The 18,515-nt window shown below is 51.6% G+C and overlaps 1 protein-coding gene across 1 annotated transcript in view; it reads left to right on the forward strand.

The window, feature by feature from the left end:
• B4GALT2 (beta-1,4-galactosyltransferase 2) overlaps nucleotides 1-18,494 on the forward strand; it is a 29,151-nt gene extending 10,657 nt beyond the window's left edge. The window contains exons 4-7 of the mRNA XM_072128026.1: nucleotides 3,463-3,650; nucleotides 4,156-4,278; nucleotides 10,726-10,830; nucleotides 14,571-18,494. Coding sequence (XP_071984127.1) covers nucleotides 3,463-3,650; nucleotides 4,156-4,278; nucleotides 10,726-10,830; nucleotides 14,571-14,721 — 567 coding nt within the window. The 3' untranslated portion in view covers nucleotides 14,722-18,494. The remainder of the gene's footprint in view (nucleotides 1-3,462; nucleotides 3,651-4,155; nucleotides 4,279-10,725; nucleotides 10,831-14,570) is intronic.
• Nucleotides 18,495-18,515: the final 21 nt, after the last annotated feature.

Here is an 18,515-nt window from a genome sequence, read left to right on the forward strand (position 1 = left end):
AATGCAGGGGCTGTCCCCCGACCTTCCTATAGTGCAGGGGCTGTCCCCCGGCCTTCCTATAGTGCAGTGGCTGTCCCCCGGCCTTCCTATGGTGCAGGGGCTGTCCCCCGGCCTTCCTATAGTGCGGGGCTGTCCCCCGGCCTTCCTGTAACGTGGGGCTGTCCCCGGCCTTCCTGTAGCGCTGGGCTGTCCCCCGGCGTTCCAGTAGCGCAGGGGCTGTCCCCCGGCCTTCCTGTAGTGCAGGGGCTGTCCCCCGGTCTTCCTGTAGCGCTGGGCTGTCCCCCGGTCTTCCTGTAGCGCTGGGCTGTCCCCCGGCCTTCCTGTAGCGCAGGGGCTGTCCCCCGGCCTTCCTGTAGCGCAGGGGCTATCCTCCGGCCTTCCTGTAGCACAGGGGCTGTCCTGTAGTGCAGGGGCTGCCCCCTGACCTTCCTGTAGCGCAGGGGCTGTTGCCAGGCCTTCCTGTAGCGGAGGGGCTGTCCTCCGGTCTTCCTGTAACGCAGGGGTTGTCCCCCGGTCTTCCTGTAGCGCAGGGTTGTCCCCTGGCCTTCCTGTAGCGCAGGGGTTGTCCCCTGGCCTTCCTGTAGTGCAGGGGTTGTCCCTCGGCCTTCCTGTAGCGCTGGGCTGTCCCCCGGCCTTCCTGTAGCGCGGGCTGTCCCCCGGCCTTCCTACCGTGCAGGGGCTGTCCCCCGGCCTTCCTGGAGCGCAGGGGCTGTCCCCCGGTCTTCCTACAGTGCAGGGGCTGTCCCCCGGCCTTCCTGTAGCGCAGGGGCTGTCCCCCGGTCTTCCTGTAGCGCTGGGCTGTCCCCAGGCCTTCCTGTAGCACAGAGGCTGTCCCCCGGCCTTCCTGTAGCGCAGGGGCTGTCCCTCAGCTGTAGCTCGCAGTGTAGGATTTCTGTGATGTCATCAGTAGCGTCTGATTTCCAGATTCTGCTAGTCTGAAGAGTCATCACTTTCGGCATCGGAATCCCCCCATCTTTTCCCGCGCCCCTCTGGAGATGCTTGTTACCATGACAACAGAGACTTTAGGATCTTACTGTAACGACAACTGAGAAGAAAACCTCCAGGATGTGTCACCCCCGGAGACAGCAACAAACCTGCTCCATCCAAACATCCACCCGGCCCGTATATATGATGAGTGCCCCCTCCCCTCAGTCCCTATATGATGAGTGCCCCCTCCCCTCAGTCTCTATATGATGAGTGCCCCCTCCCCTCAGTCTCCATATGATGAGTGCCCCCTCCCCTCAGTCTCTATATGATGAGTGCCCCCTCCCCTCAGTCTCTATATGATGAGTGCCCCCTCCCCTCAGTCTCCATATGATGAGTGCCCCCTCCCCTCAGTCTCTATAAGATGAGTGCCCCCTCCCCTCAGTCCCTATATGATGAGTGCCCCCTCCCCTCAGTCTCTATATGATGAGTGCCCCCTCCCCTCAGTCTCTATATGATGAGTGCCCCCTCCCCTCAGTCTCTATATGATGAGTGCCCCCTCCCCTCAGTCCCTATATGATGAGTGCCCCCTCCCCTCAGTCTCTATATGATGAGTGCCCCCTCCCCTCAGTCTCTATATGATGAGTGCCCCCTCCCCTCAGTCTCTATATGATGAGTGCCCCCTCCCCTCAGCCTCTATATGATGAGTGCCCCCTCCCCTCAGTCTCTATATGATGAGTGCCCCCTCCCCTCAGTCTCTATATGATGAGTGCCCCCTCCCCTCAGTCCCTATATGATGAGTGCCCCCTCCCCTCAGTCTCTATATGATGAGTGCCCCCTCCCCTCAGTCTCCATATGATGAGTGCCCCCTCCCCTCAGTCTCTATATGATGAGTGCCCCCTCCCCTCAGTCTCTATATGATGAGTGCCCCCTCCCCTCAGTCTCCATATGATGAGTGCCCCCTCCCCTCAGTCTCTATAAGATGAGTGCCCCCTCCCCTCAGTCCCTATATGATGAGTGCCCCCTCCCCTCAGTCTCTATATGATGAGTGCCCCCTCCCCTCAGTCTCTATATGATGAGTGCCCCCTCCCCTCAGTCTCTATATGATGAGTGCCCCCTCCCCTCAGTCCCTATATGATGAGTGCCCCCTCCCCTCAGTCTCTATATGATGAGTGCCCCCTCCCCTCAGTCTCTATATGATGAGTGCCCCCTCCCCTCAGTCTCTATATGATGAGTGCCCCCTCCCCTCAGCCTCTATATGATGAGTGCCCCCTCCCCTCAGTCTCTATATGATGAGTGCCCCCTCCCCTCAGTCTCTATATGATGAGTGCCCCCTTCCTCAGTCTCTATATGATGAGTGCCCCCTCCTCTCAGTCTCTATATGATGAGTGCCCCCTCCCCTCAGTCTCTATATGATGAGTGCCCCCTCCCCTCAGTCTCTATATGATGAGTGCCCCCTCCCCTCAGTCCCTATATGATGAGTGCCCCCTCCCCTCAGTCTCTATATGATGAGTGCCCCCTTCCTCAGTCTCTATATGATGAGTGCCCCCTCCCCTCAGTCTCTATATGATGAGTGCCCCCTCCCCTCAGTCCCTATATGAGTGTCCCCTCCCCTCAGTCTCTATATGTTGAGTGCCCCCTCCCCTCAGTCTCTATATGATGAGTGCCCCCTCCCCTCAGTCCCTATATGAGTGCCCCCTCCCCTCAGTCTCTATATGATGAGTGCCCCCTCCCCTCAGTCTCTATATGATGAGTGCGCCCTCCCCTCAGTCTCTATATGATGAGTGCCCCCTCCCCTCAGTCTCTATATGATGAGTGCCCCCTCCCCTCAGTCTCTATATGATGAGTGCCCCCTCCCCTCAGTCTCTATATGATGAGTGCCCCCTCCCCTCAGTCTCTATATGATGAGTGCCCCCTCCGCTCGGTCTCTTTATCATGAGTGCCACCTCCCCTCAGTCTCTATATGATGAGTGCCCCCTCCCTTCAGTCTCTATATGATGAGTGCCCCCTCCCCTCAGTCTCTATATGATGAGTGCCCCCTCCCCTCAGTCTCTATATGATGAGTGCCCCCTCCCCTCAGTCTCTATATGATGAGTGCCCCCTCCCCTCAGTCTCTATATGATGAGTGCCCCCTCCGCTCGGTCTCTTTATCATGAGTGCCACCTCCCCTCAGTCTCTATATGATGAGTGCCCCCTCCCTTCAGTCTCTATATGATGAGTGCCACCTCCCCTCAGTCTCTATATGATGAGTGCCCCCTCCCCTCAGTCTCTATATGATGAGTGCCCCCTCCCCTCAGTCTCTATATGATGAGTGCCCCCTCCCCTCAGTCTCTATATGATGAGTGCCCCCTCCCCTCAGTCTCTTTATGATGAGTGCCCCCTCCGCTCGGTCTCTTTATCATGAGTGCCACCTCCCCTCAGTCTCTATATGAGTGCCCCCTCCCCTCAATCCCTATATGATGAAGCCCCCCTGAGTGCCCCCTTTCCATGTTATAATGTTCCGGTCATATTATAAGACGTCTTCTCTTCTTCCTGCAGTACGGGGAGGAGACCTTTAACCGCGCCAAGCTCCTTAATATCGGCTTCCTGGAGGCGCTGAAGGACGCGGACTACGACTGCTTCATCTTCAGCGACGTGGACCTCATCCCCATGGACGACCGCAACCTCTACCACTGCTACGAGCAGCCGCGCCACTTTGCTATCGCCATGGATAAATTTGGCTTCCGGTAATAACAAGGATATGTTGGAAACACGGAGGCTGCAGGGACGGAGGATCTTAAAGGCAGAGGCAGCTCTTAAAGGGGTTGTCTCAAGTATTTACATTTTCTATCCACAGGGAAGGGAACCACGGAAGCCAATCCTGCTCACAGCTGATGAGATTGTTACACTGTATCAGGAGTGTCTAACAGGAGATCCTCTACACTAATACATTGTAACAGGTTCCCAGCTGTGAGCAAGACATGGATGGGTCACTGCATGCAGAAAATTGAAAGAAAGCAGAGATATCGAGGAGGAATTAAAACATAACATCTTAGAAACAATTGCCACCTTGTACCTAAAGAATAATGGAGGCCGTCCCTTTAATTCTGCCTCCTATGAATCCTCACTGAAGCATTGGGAGTTATCCGATACCTGGAAAGCTGGGTGCTGGCTGCCGCCTCTCCAGGATTGGGAGTACATAGGAAGACGTGTGCTTCCTGCTGATGGTTTCCCTGTCATCTGATCCCGCAGGCTCCCGTACGCTGGATACTTCGGGGGAGTCTCTGGTCTGAGTAAGGTCCAGTTCTTGAAGATCAATGGTTTCCCCAATGAATACTGGGGCTGGGGAGGAGAGGACGACGACATCTACAACAGGTACCTTATACTTCCCATATATACCTGCCATACGTCTCTCTCTGACTCCTCCCTCTATAGTGTCTGGGGGGTGTAGGGTGACCCTTTACTTTCCATACATCTGACCCTGACTCCTCCCTGTTTAGTTTCTGGGGTGTAGGGTGACCCTATACTTCCCATATGTCTCACCCTGACTCTTCCCTGTGTAGTGTCCCAGCAAGGTACGGAGGGTGACCCTATACTTCCCATACCTGTCACCATGACTCATCCCTGTATAATGTCTGGAGGGTGTGGGGTGACCCTATATTTCCCATACATGTCACCCTGACTCCTCCCTGTATAGTGTCTGGAGGGTGTGGGGTGACCCTATATTTCCCATACATGTCACCCTGACTCCTCCCTGTATAGTGTCTGGAGGGTGTGGGGTGACCCTATATTTCCCATACATGTCACCCTGACTCCTCCCTGTATAGTGTCTGGAGGGTGTGGGGTGACCCTATATTTCCCATACATGTCACCCTGACTCCTCCCTGTATAGTCTCTGGAGGGTGTGGGGTGACCCTATATTTCCCATACATGTCACCCTGACTCCTCCCTGTATAGCAGGGGTCTCAAACTCAATTTACCTGGGGGCCGCTGGAGGTAGATTCTGGGTAAGGCTGGGCCGCATCAAGTTTTCCACCCAAAATGCGCTTACAAAATATCATTATTCAGATTCAAATGTCATGGCGTCTCCCAGTGCAAGGAAAGCCCCGAGCTGGGAGACGTGTTTTCTCTATGAACGCGTCCTGTGTACCGAGGGGTCCCAAGCTCCTACCGCACTGAGCCCAGTCAGGGACACTCCATTTCCCCCCCCCACCCCACCCGGTACTTGCCTCCCCGTGTCCCTCCCATCGAAGAAGATGAAGTCGCCGCTCTGACCTGCACCAAGTGCGTTCAGAGCGGCGACTTCATCTTCTTCAAGTACCGGAGGGAAGGGGATTAACCGGTTACGGGCCCTTTCCTGTTTTTTCATGTCCATTTTTCACTCCCCACCTTCAAAAAACTATAACTTTTTTATTTTTACACGTAAAGAGCTGTGTGATGGATTGTTTTCTGCGTAACAAATTGCACTTCATAATGATGGTATTAAATATTCCATGCCATGTACTCGGAAGCGGGAAAAAAATTCCAAATGCAATGAAAATGCATTTGCGCCATTTTCTTGTGGGCTTGGATATTACGTCTTTCACTGAGCGCCCCAAATGACATGTCTACTTTATTTTTTGGGTCGGTACGATTAAGGGGATACCAAATTTGTATAGGTTTTATAATGTTTTCATACATTTACAAAAATTAAAACCTACTGTACAAAAATATTTTTTTTTATTTTGCCAAATTCTGGCGCTAATAACTTTTTCATACTTTGGTGTACGGAGCTGTGGGTGCTGTAATTTTTTGTGAAATTTGATAATATGTTCAATGATATCATTTTTAGGACTGTACAACCTTTTGATCACTTTTTATAGATTTTTTTATATTTTTCAAAATGGCAAAAAAGTGCCATTTTCGAATTTGGGCGCTATTTTCCGTAACGGGGTTAAACGCACTGAAAAACTGTCATCATATTTTGATAGATCGGGCATTTTCGGACGCGTCGATACCTGATATGTTTATGATTTTTACTGTTTATTTATATTTATGTCAGTTCTAGGGAAAGGGGGGTGATTTGAAATTTTAGGTTTTTTTATTATTATTTTTTTTTTTTAAACTTTTTTTTATTTTTATTTATACTATTTTTCAGACTCCCTAGGGTACTTTAACCCTAGGTTGTCTGATCGATCCTATCATATACTGCCATACTACAGTATGGCAGTATATGGAGATTTTCCTCCTCATTCATTACAATGTGCTATCAGCACATTGTAATGAAGGGGTTAAAACGAAATAGCCTCGGGTCTTCGGAAGACCTGAGGCTACCATGGAGACGGATCTCCGCCCCCCGATGACGTCACGGGGAGCGGTGATCCCAGGTAAGATGGCGGCGCCCATGCGCCGCTATCTTTTTGAGGCTGCCGGCAGCTTTGTCGGCAGCCATCGCTGTGAAAGCACCCGCGATCGGTGCTAGCACCGATCGCGGGTGTTACCGGTAAGCCTTTGCTGCAATATGCAGAAAAGACTTACCGGCTATGGAGAGGGCTCAGCCCGTGAGCCCTCTCCATGCAGCGCGACCAGGTGGGGGCCGCAAAATATTGTCCCGCGGGCCGCGAGTTTGAGACCCCTGCTGTATAGTGTCTGGAGGGTGTGGGGTGACCCTATATTTCCCATACATGTCACCCTGACTCCTCCCTGTATAGTCTCTGGAGGGTGTGGGGTGACCCTATATTTCCCATACATGTCACCCTGACTCCTCCCTGTATAGTGTCTGGAGGGTGTGGGGTGACCCTATATTTCCCATACATGTCACCCTGACTCCTCCCTGTATAGTGTCTGGAGGGTGTGGGGTGACCCTATATTTCCCATACATGTCACCCTGACTCCTCCCTGTATAGTGTCTGGAGGGTGTGGGGTGACCCTATATTTCCCATACATGTCACCCTGACTCCTCCCTGTATAGTGTCTGGAGGGTGTGGGGTGACCCTATATTTCCCATACATGTCACCCTGACTCCTCCCTGTATAGTGTCTGGAGGGTGTGGGGTGACCCTATATTTCCCATACATGTCACCCTGACTCCTCCCTGTATAGTGTCTGGAGGGTGTGGGGTGACCCTATATTTCCCATACATGTCACCCTGACTCCTCCCTGTATAGTGTCTGGAGGGTGTGGGGTGACCCCAGAGATCGCAACAACGCCTCTACAAGCATCTATGACGCATGCAGAGGCGGATTTACTCTCCAAAAAAAAACACCAAGCGTATAAATACGCTTGGTGATTTTCTTGTAAAAGCGCTGGCTCTCCGCAGTAGTGATGTGCAGCTGCCGCCTGCTAGTGTGTAAGGAGCAGAGCGGACAGCGGAGCGCACAGAGCAGTCACGTGCACCCCGACCACTACACTGCACATGTATCTGCTCCTCCCCCGCAGAAGGGAAGCTGGAGCCACGCCCCCTGAGCACTCACTGCTGCCAGTCACTGTCTCCTCCAAGCTGCTGTGTCCTGTGTCATTTAACATATATGGAGCAGCAGGGGAATCACATTACACTAAAACGGGGCGGGGCAAGGCACAGGCAGGAGGACAGGACATGTGACCTTTACAGGGGTCTCTGCTCCTCCTCCCCTCCTGACCCGTCTCCCTAGTTCTAATAGATATAGCTGCACATGCACGCTAGCAGACGTGAGAGCTAGGAGAGTGGAGGAGCGTTTGATTTCAAAGGTGTTTGTTGTTATCTGTGGTGGTCCTGTGCCTGCTGTGGTGGGGGTCCTGTGCCTGCTGTGGTGGTCCTGTGCCTGCTGTGGTGGTCCTGTGCCTGCTGGGGTGCTCTCACAGGTTTGTGTGACTGACCTATTGTATTCCCAGGGAGTTCAATTAATTAATGTGGTTACCTGAGCCTGACATTAGATGTATTCAATACAAAATAGTTATGATTGAGGTTCTATGCATGGGTGGACTGCATGGGACACAGGAGGGGACAGTGATCTTACAATGGTCACAAGAGCTTACAATCTATGAGGAGGGGGGGCACAGGAGGTGACAGTGCTTGTACAAGGGTCACAAGAGCTTACAATCTATGAGGAGGGGGGCACAGGAGGTGACAGTGCTTGTACAAGGGTCACAAGAGCTTACAATCTATGAGGAGGGGGGCACAGGAGGGGACAGTGCTTATACAATAGTTACAAGAGCTTACAATCTATGAGTAGGAGGAGACACAGGAGGGGACAGTGCTTGTACAAGGGTCACAAGAGCTTACAATCTATGAGGAAGGGGGGCACAGGAGGGGACAGTGCTTGTACAATGGTCACAAGAGCTTACAATCTATGAGGAGGGGGGGGCACAGCAGGTGACAGTGCTTGTACAAGGGTCACAAGAGCTTACAATCTATGAGGAGGGGGGCACAGGAGGGGACAGTGCTTGTCCAATGGTCAGAAGAGCTTTATGAGGAGGGAGGGGGGACACAGGAGGTGACAGTGCTTGTATAATGGTCACAAGAGCTTACAATCTATGAGGAGGAGGGGACACAGGAGGTGACAGTGCTTGTATAATGGTCACAAGAGCTTACAATCTATGAGGAGGAGGGGACACAGGAGGTGACAGTGCTTGTACAATGGTCACAAGAGCTTACAATCTATGAGGAGGAAGAGGGGACACAGGAGATGACAGTGCTTGTCCAATGGTCACAAGAGCTTACAATCTATGAGGAGGAGGGGACACAGGAGGTGACAGTGCTTGTACAATGGTCACAAGAGCTTACAATCTATGAGGAGGAGGGGACACAGGAGGTGACAGTGCTTTGTCACAAGAGCTTACAATCTATGAGGAGGAGGGGACACAGGAGGTGACAGTGCTTGTACAATGGTCACAAGAGCTTACAATCTATGAGGAGGAAGAGGGGACACAGGAGATGACAGTGCTTGTCCAATGGTCACAAGAGCTTACAATCTATGAGGAGGAGGGGACACAGGAGGTGACAGTGCTTGTACAATGGTCACAAGAGCTTACAATCTATGAGGAGGAGGGGACACAGGAGGTGACAGTGCTTTGTCACAAGAGCTTACAATCTATGAGGAGGAGGAGGGCACAGGAGATGACAGTGCTTGTTCAATGGTCACAAGAGCTTACAATCTATGAGGAGGAGGGGACACAGGAGGTGACAGTGCTTTGTCACAAGAGCTTACAATCTATGAGAAGGAGGAGGGGACACAGGAGATAACAGCGCTTGTCCAATGGTCACAAGAGCTTACAATCTATGAGGAGGAGGGGACACAGGAGGTGACAGTGCTTTGTCACAAGAGCTTACAATCTATGAGAAGGAGGAGGGGACACAGGAGATGACAGCGCTTGTCCAATGGTCACAAGAGCTTACAATCTATGAGGAGGAGGGGACACAGGAGGTGACAGTGCTTTGTCACAAGAGCTTACAATCTATGAGAAGGAGGAGGGGACACAGGAGATGACAGTGCTTGTCCAATGGTCACAAGAGCTTACAATCTATGAGAAGGAGGAGGGGACACAGGAGATGACAGCGCTTGTACAATGGTCACAAGAGCTTACAATCTATGAGAAGGAGGGGACACAGGAGATAACAGTGCTTGTACAATGGTCACAAGAGCTTACAATCTATGAGAAGGAGGGGACACAGGAGGTGACAGTGCTTGTACAATGGTCACAAGAGCTTACAATCTATGAGGAGGAGGGCACAGGAGGTGACAGTGCTTGTACAATGGCCATAAGAGCTTACAATCTATGGGGAGGAGGAGGACACAGGAGGTGACGGTGCTTGTACAATGATCCAGGCATTTCAAGTAAGGGATAAAATAAAGACCCCAATGTTTTCACATTGTATTGAGACTCATTCTACTGAAAAAAATCCTCTCTGAACCAAAACACTTGTGCTCAGTAAGTAGCAACTTTATCGCGGCCAAACACATCTTGCTAGTTAGTGAACTCAAGTGCATTGGTCAGAAGGCTTATGTTTTTGGGAAGGACTATCTAGTAAAAAATAAACAGTGTAAAAAAAAAGAAGTGTTATGCCCTCAACCCCCGAAAAATAAGTCAAATAAATTTACAGGCGGCAGCCTCGGCCTGCTCAGCGTGGGGAGGTAGGGGGTTTGGGGCTGGCTATTAACAATTTATACAACTTTATATTTGTATTACTGAAAATTCCATACTCCTCCTCGGCTAAAAATACTCCTCAAAAATGGTGAGAGGAGTATTATTACCCTTCCAGAAAAATGTTAGTGTGACCTCTGGGTGACCCTATATTTCCCATACATGTCACCCTGACTCCTCCCTGTATAATGTCTGGAGGGTGTGGGGTGACCCTATATTTCCCATACATGTCACCCTGAATCCTCCCTGTATAGTGTCTGGAGGGTGTGGGGTGACCCTATATTTCCCATACATGTCACCCTGACTCCTCCCTGTATAGTCTCTGGAGGGTGTGGGGTGACCCTATATTTCCCATACATGTCACCCTGACTCCTCCCTGTATAGTCTCTGGAGGGTGTGGGGTGACCCTATATTTCCCATACATGTCACCCTGACTCCTCCCTGTATAGTGTCTGGAGGGTGTGGGGTGACCCTATATTTCCCATACATGTCACCCTGAATCCTCCCTGTATAGTGTCTGGAGGGTGTGGGGTGACCCTATATTTCCCATACATGTCACCCTGACTCCTCCCTGTATAGTCTCTGGAGGGTGTGGGGTGACCCTATATTTCCCATACATGTCACCCTGACTCCTCCCTGTATAGTGTCTCAGTGATGTACGCAGGGTGACCCTATATTTTCTATACCTCCTGGCCGCTCTCATCCTCTTTCCACCTATTCCTAGGATCACATTGAACGGGATGAAGGTTTCCAGACCTGACATTCGTATTGGCCGCTATCGGATGATTAAACATGAGCGAGATAAGCACAACGAGCCCAACCCCCAACGGTAAGTCCATGCTTCACAGGGTTCACTTACTTATTATATATGTAACCCCAATTGTGGGAACATCTTATGCACTGACATACTCCAGAGCTGTGTGCAGGGCTACAGCCTGATGATTGGAGTGTGTGCGTGGGCCTGGATCACCGGTGCCTGCCTGTAAGTGTAGAGGAGCCCCGGCCGGTGCCTGCCCGTAAGTGTAGTGGAGCCCCGGCCGGTATCTGCCTGTAAGTGTAGAGGAGCCCCGGCCGGTGCCTGCCTGTAAGTGTAAAGGAGCCCTGGCCGGTGCCTGCCTGTAAGTGTAGAGGAGCCCCGGCCGGTGGCTGCCTGTAAGTGTAGAGGAGCCCCGGCCGGTGGCTGCCTGTAAGTGTAGAGGAGCCCCGGCCGGTGCCTGCCTGTAAGTGTAGAGGAGCCCCAGCCGGTGCCTGCCTGTAAGTGTAGAGGAGCCCCGGCCGGTGCCTGCCTGTAAGTGTAGAGGAGCCCCGGCCGGTGGCTGCCTGTAAGTGTAGAGGATGTACATATACATCGACATCATATACATAATCTACACATAAATATACAACCACATCATATACATCTATACACACTCCAGCAGACGCTACATATACATATACATATAAATGCAGTTACACATCACATACAGCTGTCAGACTGGGTAGGTGCAGGTGACTTGTCCCTGTGATGTCCCTGCGGCCTGTGGTCCTGCAGCAGACAAAACCGTCCCGGGAGAACCCGCTATCAGGAACCTGCAAGGCGACAGGGAAGACCAGCGCCACCGGCAGCTGCTGGGGGGGGGAGCGGATTGAAGGATGATGCCTGTGTTCACACAAGGACACAGGCTCCATAGGTGGAATGACAGCGGTAGGACGCGCTTCAGATCAGGAACGACCCTTCATCAGATCCAGCAAATTAAAATGTTACTGATACTAAAACCAGCGTCATAAATACCTTTTCCTATGAATAAAGACGGAACAGGGACAAGTCACATGTTACCACATACAAGCAGGAAGACATTGCCCGGGGGCACGGAGCTTCCCTAATCACATTCGGCACAGTGTGTCAGTGCAGGGTAAACCGGAGCTGCGGAAGCGGAGCACGTACCATGATCCAACGCTCTAGATAAGGAATAACATGGAGAACGTCTGCTGGAGAGATAACTACACAGGAAAAGAATGGATCAGTATGAATGCACATAATGGTGGTCATTTACTAAGGGCCCGATTCGCGGTTTCCCGACGTGTTACCCAAATATTTCCGATTTGCACCGATTTCCCCTGAATTGCCCCGGGATTTTGGTGCACGCGATCGGATTGTGGCGCATCGGCGCTGGCATGCACGCAACGGAAATCGGGGGGTGTGGCCGAACAAAAACCAGATGGATTCGGAAAAACCGCCGCATTTAAAACAAAAAATCTGTTGCGGAACTTGCACTTACCTTCACTCAGCCCCGAGCCGGTGAACTCCAGCGCGTTCCGATGCTTTTCACCTGGTGGACGGCGGAGGAACTACCTTAATAAATCCCGGCTGGACCCGAATCCAGCGCAGAGAACGAGCCGCTGGATCACGAATGGACCGGGTAAGTAAATATCCCCCCCCCCCCGTGCTCACCGTCCCCCCCTCCTCTAGCTGGCCCAGTGCTCACCATTCCTCTCCCTTCTCCGACTGCCCCTATGCTCACCCCCCCCCCCCCCACCGCCCTCTGTGCTCGCCCTCCGCTCCTCCCCTGCCTGGCCCATTGCTCACCATTCCTCCCCCTTCCCCACCCTAGCCAGTGCTTGCCCCTCCTTCACCCGCCCCTATGCTCGCCCCTCCACCCCTTCCCTGTGCACATCCCTCCCCCCCCCCTCCTCCGTCTGGCCCAATTCTCACCATTTCTCCCCCTTCTCCACCCAGCCCAGTGCTCGACCCCCTCTCCGCCACCCCCCTCCTCTGCCTGGCCCAGTTCTCACCATTCCTCCCCCTTCTCCGCTCGCCCCTATGCTCGCCCCTCCCCCTCCTCCACCTGCCTCTGCGCTCACCCTCCTTCTCCGCCCGGTACCGTGGATCCCCGCTGCCCATTCTGGGTTATACGCAATAATCATGGCATCTTCAGGCGAGCGCCCACTGTCTATTCCCCTGACGATATTAGGAGAACAAAAATTGATAAATTATTCAACACAAAAGACTCCCATCTGCCGTCAACCTGCATGGACAGGAGGAGTCTTGAAACAAACTTTACTTCCTCTTAAAGGGGCAGAATCCGCTGCCGAAATAAGAAACAGAAGATCCAGATTAAACAATTTCAACCCTAAAGGCGAGACAAATGCAAAATAAACAAAATTGGTGACAGACCCAGAATCTATCAGGGCCCATCCAGACCCGTACGTATTTCTAGTATTCGAGGTGACTGCTAATAGAAACTTAGGATCAGACACAGGGGGACTTTAGGGACCTCCTTGATCACCACTCACCACTGGAGATTCTCTGGCGATGACATGGGTCTGTGGGGGCAGTTCTGCGGGAAGTGACCGGACCTCCCACAGGAGACACACAAGGGGTCAAATTTACTTACCCGGTCCTGTCGCGATCCCCGATTCGGACGGTCTGACGAGGATGAAGTCCGGCGCGATTTACAAAGCTCTTGCGCCGAGTTCCTGCATCCGAGTTCACCTTCTTCTTCCCGGTGCTTGTAAGTGCGTGTATTGTGAACAATCGAAATGTTAAATCCTGCACGTTGTCTGAATCCGTTGGGTTGTCCGACTGAATTTGAATTCAGAACAGTTCTGAATTTGAATTTGAGATTCCGAAAACAGAATAGGATCTGGTTCAGCTTAAATGGATCCCAAGGTTTGAAAAAATCCATCCAGAGATGACCATTCCTCCGCTCCTCAAGGGGGTTTCAGGGCCCAGGACCAGGGATCCCCCTTCGGTAGAGACACAACTACAACCATCATCTGGGCTCCGGGGAAAGTGGATTTCTGAAGTCCAATAACCATGACCCTGGAAGGTGCCTACAGCAGCTAAACCACCCTGATAAGGGTGAACATGCTGTCAGTAATCTGATGGATCCTGAGAGACCCTGCATGTAGATGGGGAGAACTTACTTTGTCTGCCAGCTGCTGGATGGTGGAGCAAACGTAGCAGAGGGCAGATACATAGAATAGCAAAATATTTTTAAAAAAATTAAACAGTAAGAGGAGAATGGAAGTGGGCAGATAACTAAAGGAGTCCATGGATGCCGCCCCCAGCAGATAACTGGACCAGCCAGCCATCCATCCATCATTCAAGTTAACCATTTGATGGACAGGGCTGGACTGCAAAGAAACTGAGTGTGGATTAATCAATCCTGACATAGTAGCAACCTTAGCCACAGTGCACACACACAAAACACAGCAGAAAATGAATGCCACTTAAGCCGCACCCTGGGGACAGAGTAAGACTGGCACAGATCATCTACACATCATATACACTTAGATACAATCATACATTATAGAGAATGTTGTCAGATGTCTCATCTCTCTGCACTCCCTGCTGGTTCGGTGGTTGCTTTGCTGTGATTAAGGATCATCAATTCACTTCTTGTGACGCCAATCCAGTGCAAGAACCTGTATGAGAGAAGTGTGCAGATTCTGATGTGACTGGTGTAGAGGATAAGATTTGCAGCTCTGGATGTGACCTGTGTATAAGTCCAGTGCTGATAATGGGTTTTGTGTCTGTGTCTGCTGCTGGAAGATGTTCTGAGCAGTTTTTCCACTTTCTTCTTTCAGATTTACAAAGATCCAGAACACAAAGGTGACTATGAAGAAGGACGGGATCAACACGCTGCGCTATCAGCTGGTCCACTTCTCCAAATACCCCATGTATACCAATATCACCGTGGACATCGGGAAACCTCCACCGCGGCCGTCCCGGGGATAGCAGCTAAGACTCCTCCGCTCTCCTGGACACAGGGAATCCTCCACTTGTGGATAGAGGGCTCCTCCGCTACTGGACAAGGGGGCTCCTCCGCTTTCCCGGACTTGGGGACTCCACCACTCCAGGATAGAGGGCTCCTCCACTCCTGGATAGAGGGCTCCTCTGCTACTGGAAACGGGGACTCCTCCGCTCCTGGATAGAGGGCTCCTCCACTACTGGACAAGGGGGCTCCTCCGCTTTCCCGGACATGGGGACTCCACCACTCCAGGATAGAGGGCTCCTCTGCTACTGGAAACGGGGACTCCTCCGCTCCTGGATAGAGGACTCCTTCGCTCCTGGATAGGGGGCTCCTCTGCTACTGGAAACGGGGACTCCTCCGCTCCTGGATAGAGGGCTCCTCCACTACTGGACAAGGGGGCTCCTCCGCTTTCCCGGACATGGGGACTCCACCACTCCAGGATAGAGGGCTCCTCTGCTACTGGAAACGGGGACTCCTCCGCTCCTGGATAGAGGACTCCTTCGCTCCTGGATAGGGGGCTCCTCTGCTACTGGAAACGGGGACTCCTCCACTCCTGGATAGAGGACTCCTTCGCTCCTGGATAGAGGGCTCCTCTGCTACTGGAAACGGGGACTCCTCCACTCCTGGATAGAGGGCTTCTCCGCTCTCCCGGACATGGGGACTCCTCCACTCCTGGATAGAGGACTCCTTCGCTCCTGGATAGGGGGCTCCTCTGCTACTGGAAACGGGGACTCCTCCACTCCAGGATAGAGGGATTCTCCGCTCCTGGATAGAGGGCTCCTCTGCTACTGGAAACGGGGACTCCTCCACTCCTGGATAGAGGACTCCTTCGCTCCTGGATAGAGGGCTCCTCTGCTACTGGAAACGGGGACTCCTCCACTCCTGGATAGAGGGCTTCTCTGCTCTCCCGGACATGGGGACTCCACCACTCCTGGATTGAGGGTTCCTCCTCCGCTCCTGGTCAATGGGGACCCCTCCACTACTGTATACCGGGACTTCTCCACTCCTGGATAGAGGGATTCTCTGCTCTCCGGGACACGAGGGCTCCTCCGCTACTGTACATGGGGGACTCCTCCACTCCAGGATAGAGGGCTCCGCTCTCCAGGATAGAGGACTCCTCTGCTACTGGAAATGGGGACTCCACCACCCCTGAATAGAGGGTTCCTCCTCCGTTCCCGGTCAATGGGGACCCCTCCACTCCTGGATAGAGGGATTCCCTGCTCTCCCGGAGGACTCCTCTGCGGCCGGACATGGGGGACTCCTGTTCACTCGGGGCTCCTCTGCTTTCAGGATGCAAGGGCTCCTCCGGGCATGGGGGGCTCCTCTACTCCCGATCATGAGCCACAGGGACACAATGTGCGGCATCTCCTCTTTCTTCTTATCACTGTAAACTGCATTTATTTTAATTTTTTTACAAATTTTGTTTCTGTTTTTGAACCTATGAGGGGGTCAATCATACCCGACTCCAGTCACACCCAGAGCTGCAGTCACAATTCTGCTGGTTTCTAATGCTGGGACATTGACTTTGGCGGAGAGCCCCCACCACGCGGTACGATTTGCTGCGTCGCACTGTGAGACTTGTAGTGTTTTCTACCAATATTTGCAGATTTCTGGTAAAGTCTGGACATCGCTCTCCGCGGTCTGGAATGTAATGTGCTCGACCAGGTTACTGGGGTCACCACCAGGACCCTCCATGAGGCGCAGGACCGTCATTTAACCCTCCACATCCTGAGGTTTCCGGTTTCACCCTCGCGGTTTTTACATCCTGGTTTGGTTTTTCTGTATCTGGACTTGAATATATTAGAGATGTGCATGAGATTCCCGGAGACCCCGCAGTCCATGCATGTGACTTATCCACAGATGTCGTCCAGGAGCGTGTGGGGGGCTTCCAGGGGGGGCGCAATGGCTGGAGCCGCCCACTGCTGGGGGCCACATTTACTCACCAGATTTCAGGCATCACCACTTACCTCTCTGCAGCCACTAAAACATGATGATCACATGATCCAAGTTCAGGAACTTCACCTCTGATGGCAAAGAATGAATTTCTGTATAAATGGACTCCAGTCACATCCAGAGCTGCATTCTACATTCTGCTGGTACATCATGTCCTGTACTAGATACAACTCTGCAGGTATCTCATATCTTGTGCACAATCAGTCACATCGAGACTTATGCTGCGGTAACATCTGGAGCTGCATTTGCAGCTCTGGAGGTGACTGGAGTATACAACATGGTGAAACAGCAGGATCGGCACCAGATGTGGAAAAGTTCCTTCTGCACATTTAACCTGTTAGGTGCTGGTCAGTATTGCAGCTGCACACCTGTCCGCACCTCAGAGCACCCAGACAAAGGACACAGGACCTCTTCTAGGAGCCCTACTATGGGAAGAGAGATCAGGGTATTTATACGACTCTGCAGCGGCCTGATGTTTCATTACAGAATCCCTGCACTTACCACACTATACTGTCACCCCCTTAGGTGGAGGATGAAATGTCCTTCCTAGAAATCTTACCTATTAAAAAAATATCCTCTGAATATGTGTGACAATGAGCAGAGAAGAGTCAGATTTTACCTGAGATGAGTCATATTTAGAGGCTGTTGGGGGAGGGTCTAGATATAGAGGCAGAGAAAGAAATAGGCGGGAAATTAATATGTATCTGTCCAAGTCTTTGGTTCTGTAGCTTGTGACTAATGTAGGGATCATTAGCTTTTATTTTCTAGTATTTTTATTGAGTCCATAAGATTAAATATCAGCAGCATAAATAGACTCAAGTTTAACAGGGAATTTTGAACATTCACTAATAGAAGAAATAACTATGAACACAACCTATCAAACTCATGTAAGGATATCAAATTTATTTGGTTTCTGTAGCCTAGGGTGACTGCCCATATTTTTGGTTGTAGAGTGGGTAAAAAGTATTCCATACATTAGACAAGCATATTTACATCTACTAGATTGGATTCCCTGCTTATCCTTGATGTCATGAGATTGTTATCTTTAATATGGCACCAGCAACATGTTTCTAGGTGCTATAGAAGCAGAAGTGACACTACCCCTGCAGCCTTTTAAACTTGACTCAACTCAGGTAAAATCTGACTCTTCTCTGCTATGCCACATGATTTAGGAGTAAGGATATTTCATCCCTGCCCTGAGCGGGTGATAGTAGGGTAACAGCTGGTTACACATCCCTTGAATAAGCTCTGGTCCAGGTGTATGAGATCTCCCAGCCAGAGGCATGATGGGAGTGGGAGGGCCAGTCGCTGCTGATGACTACTTCAAGGGCTTGTTCACATTACACGACAGTCCAAACAGAGAAGAAGCAAAAGAGCTGGAATGTCAGCGAGGCGGATGCTACGTCTGCTACAGGACAACTTACTTTACTCGTTGCACATAATAAGCCTCGTTTTAGAAATCCACACCCTTTCCTGTTAAGTACCACCCACTTGTCAGACACCGCAATTGCACCAGAACTGTTTCTCTTCTGTTTGGTGATACCGCCCCTTCAAGTGGCAGTTACATGTAAATGAGGCCTCCAGCAGAGGTAACACCTCTCGCCGTGTGTCCTGGAATCGGTTTACTTCCGGAGTGTAAGTTATGGGGCCGCCCTGGGGGAGGGGCGTTGGGTGACTCCGCCCCTTTCTATGATTGTGCGGGTTCGGATGCTTCTTGTAGTTCTTTTTCTATGACTTGTGTCGGGGTTTGGAGACAATAATATTGTAACCTCCGTCTTTACAGTTTTCATAAAATAATTGTTAAAAATTCTGCGATTCTTGTGTC

This window comes from Engystomops pustulosus, chromosome 10, assembly GCF_040894005.1.
Source record: "Engystomops pustulosus chromosome 10, aEngPut4.maternal, whole genome shotgun sequence".
In the NCBI taxonomy this organism is placed as follows: Eukaryota; Metazoa; Chordata; class Amphibia; order Anura; family Leptodactylidae; genus Engystomops; species Engystomops pustulosus.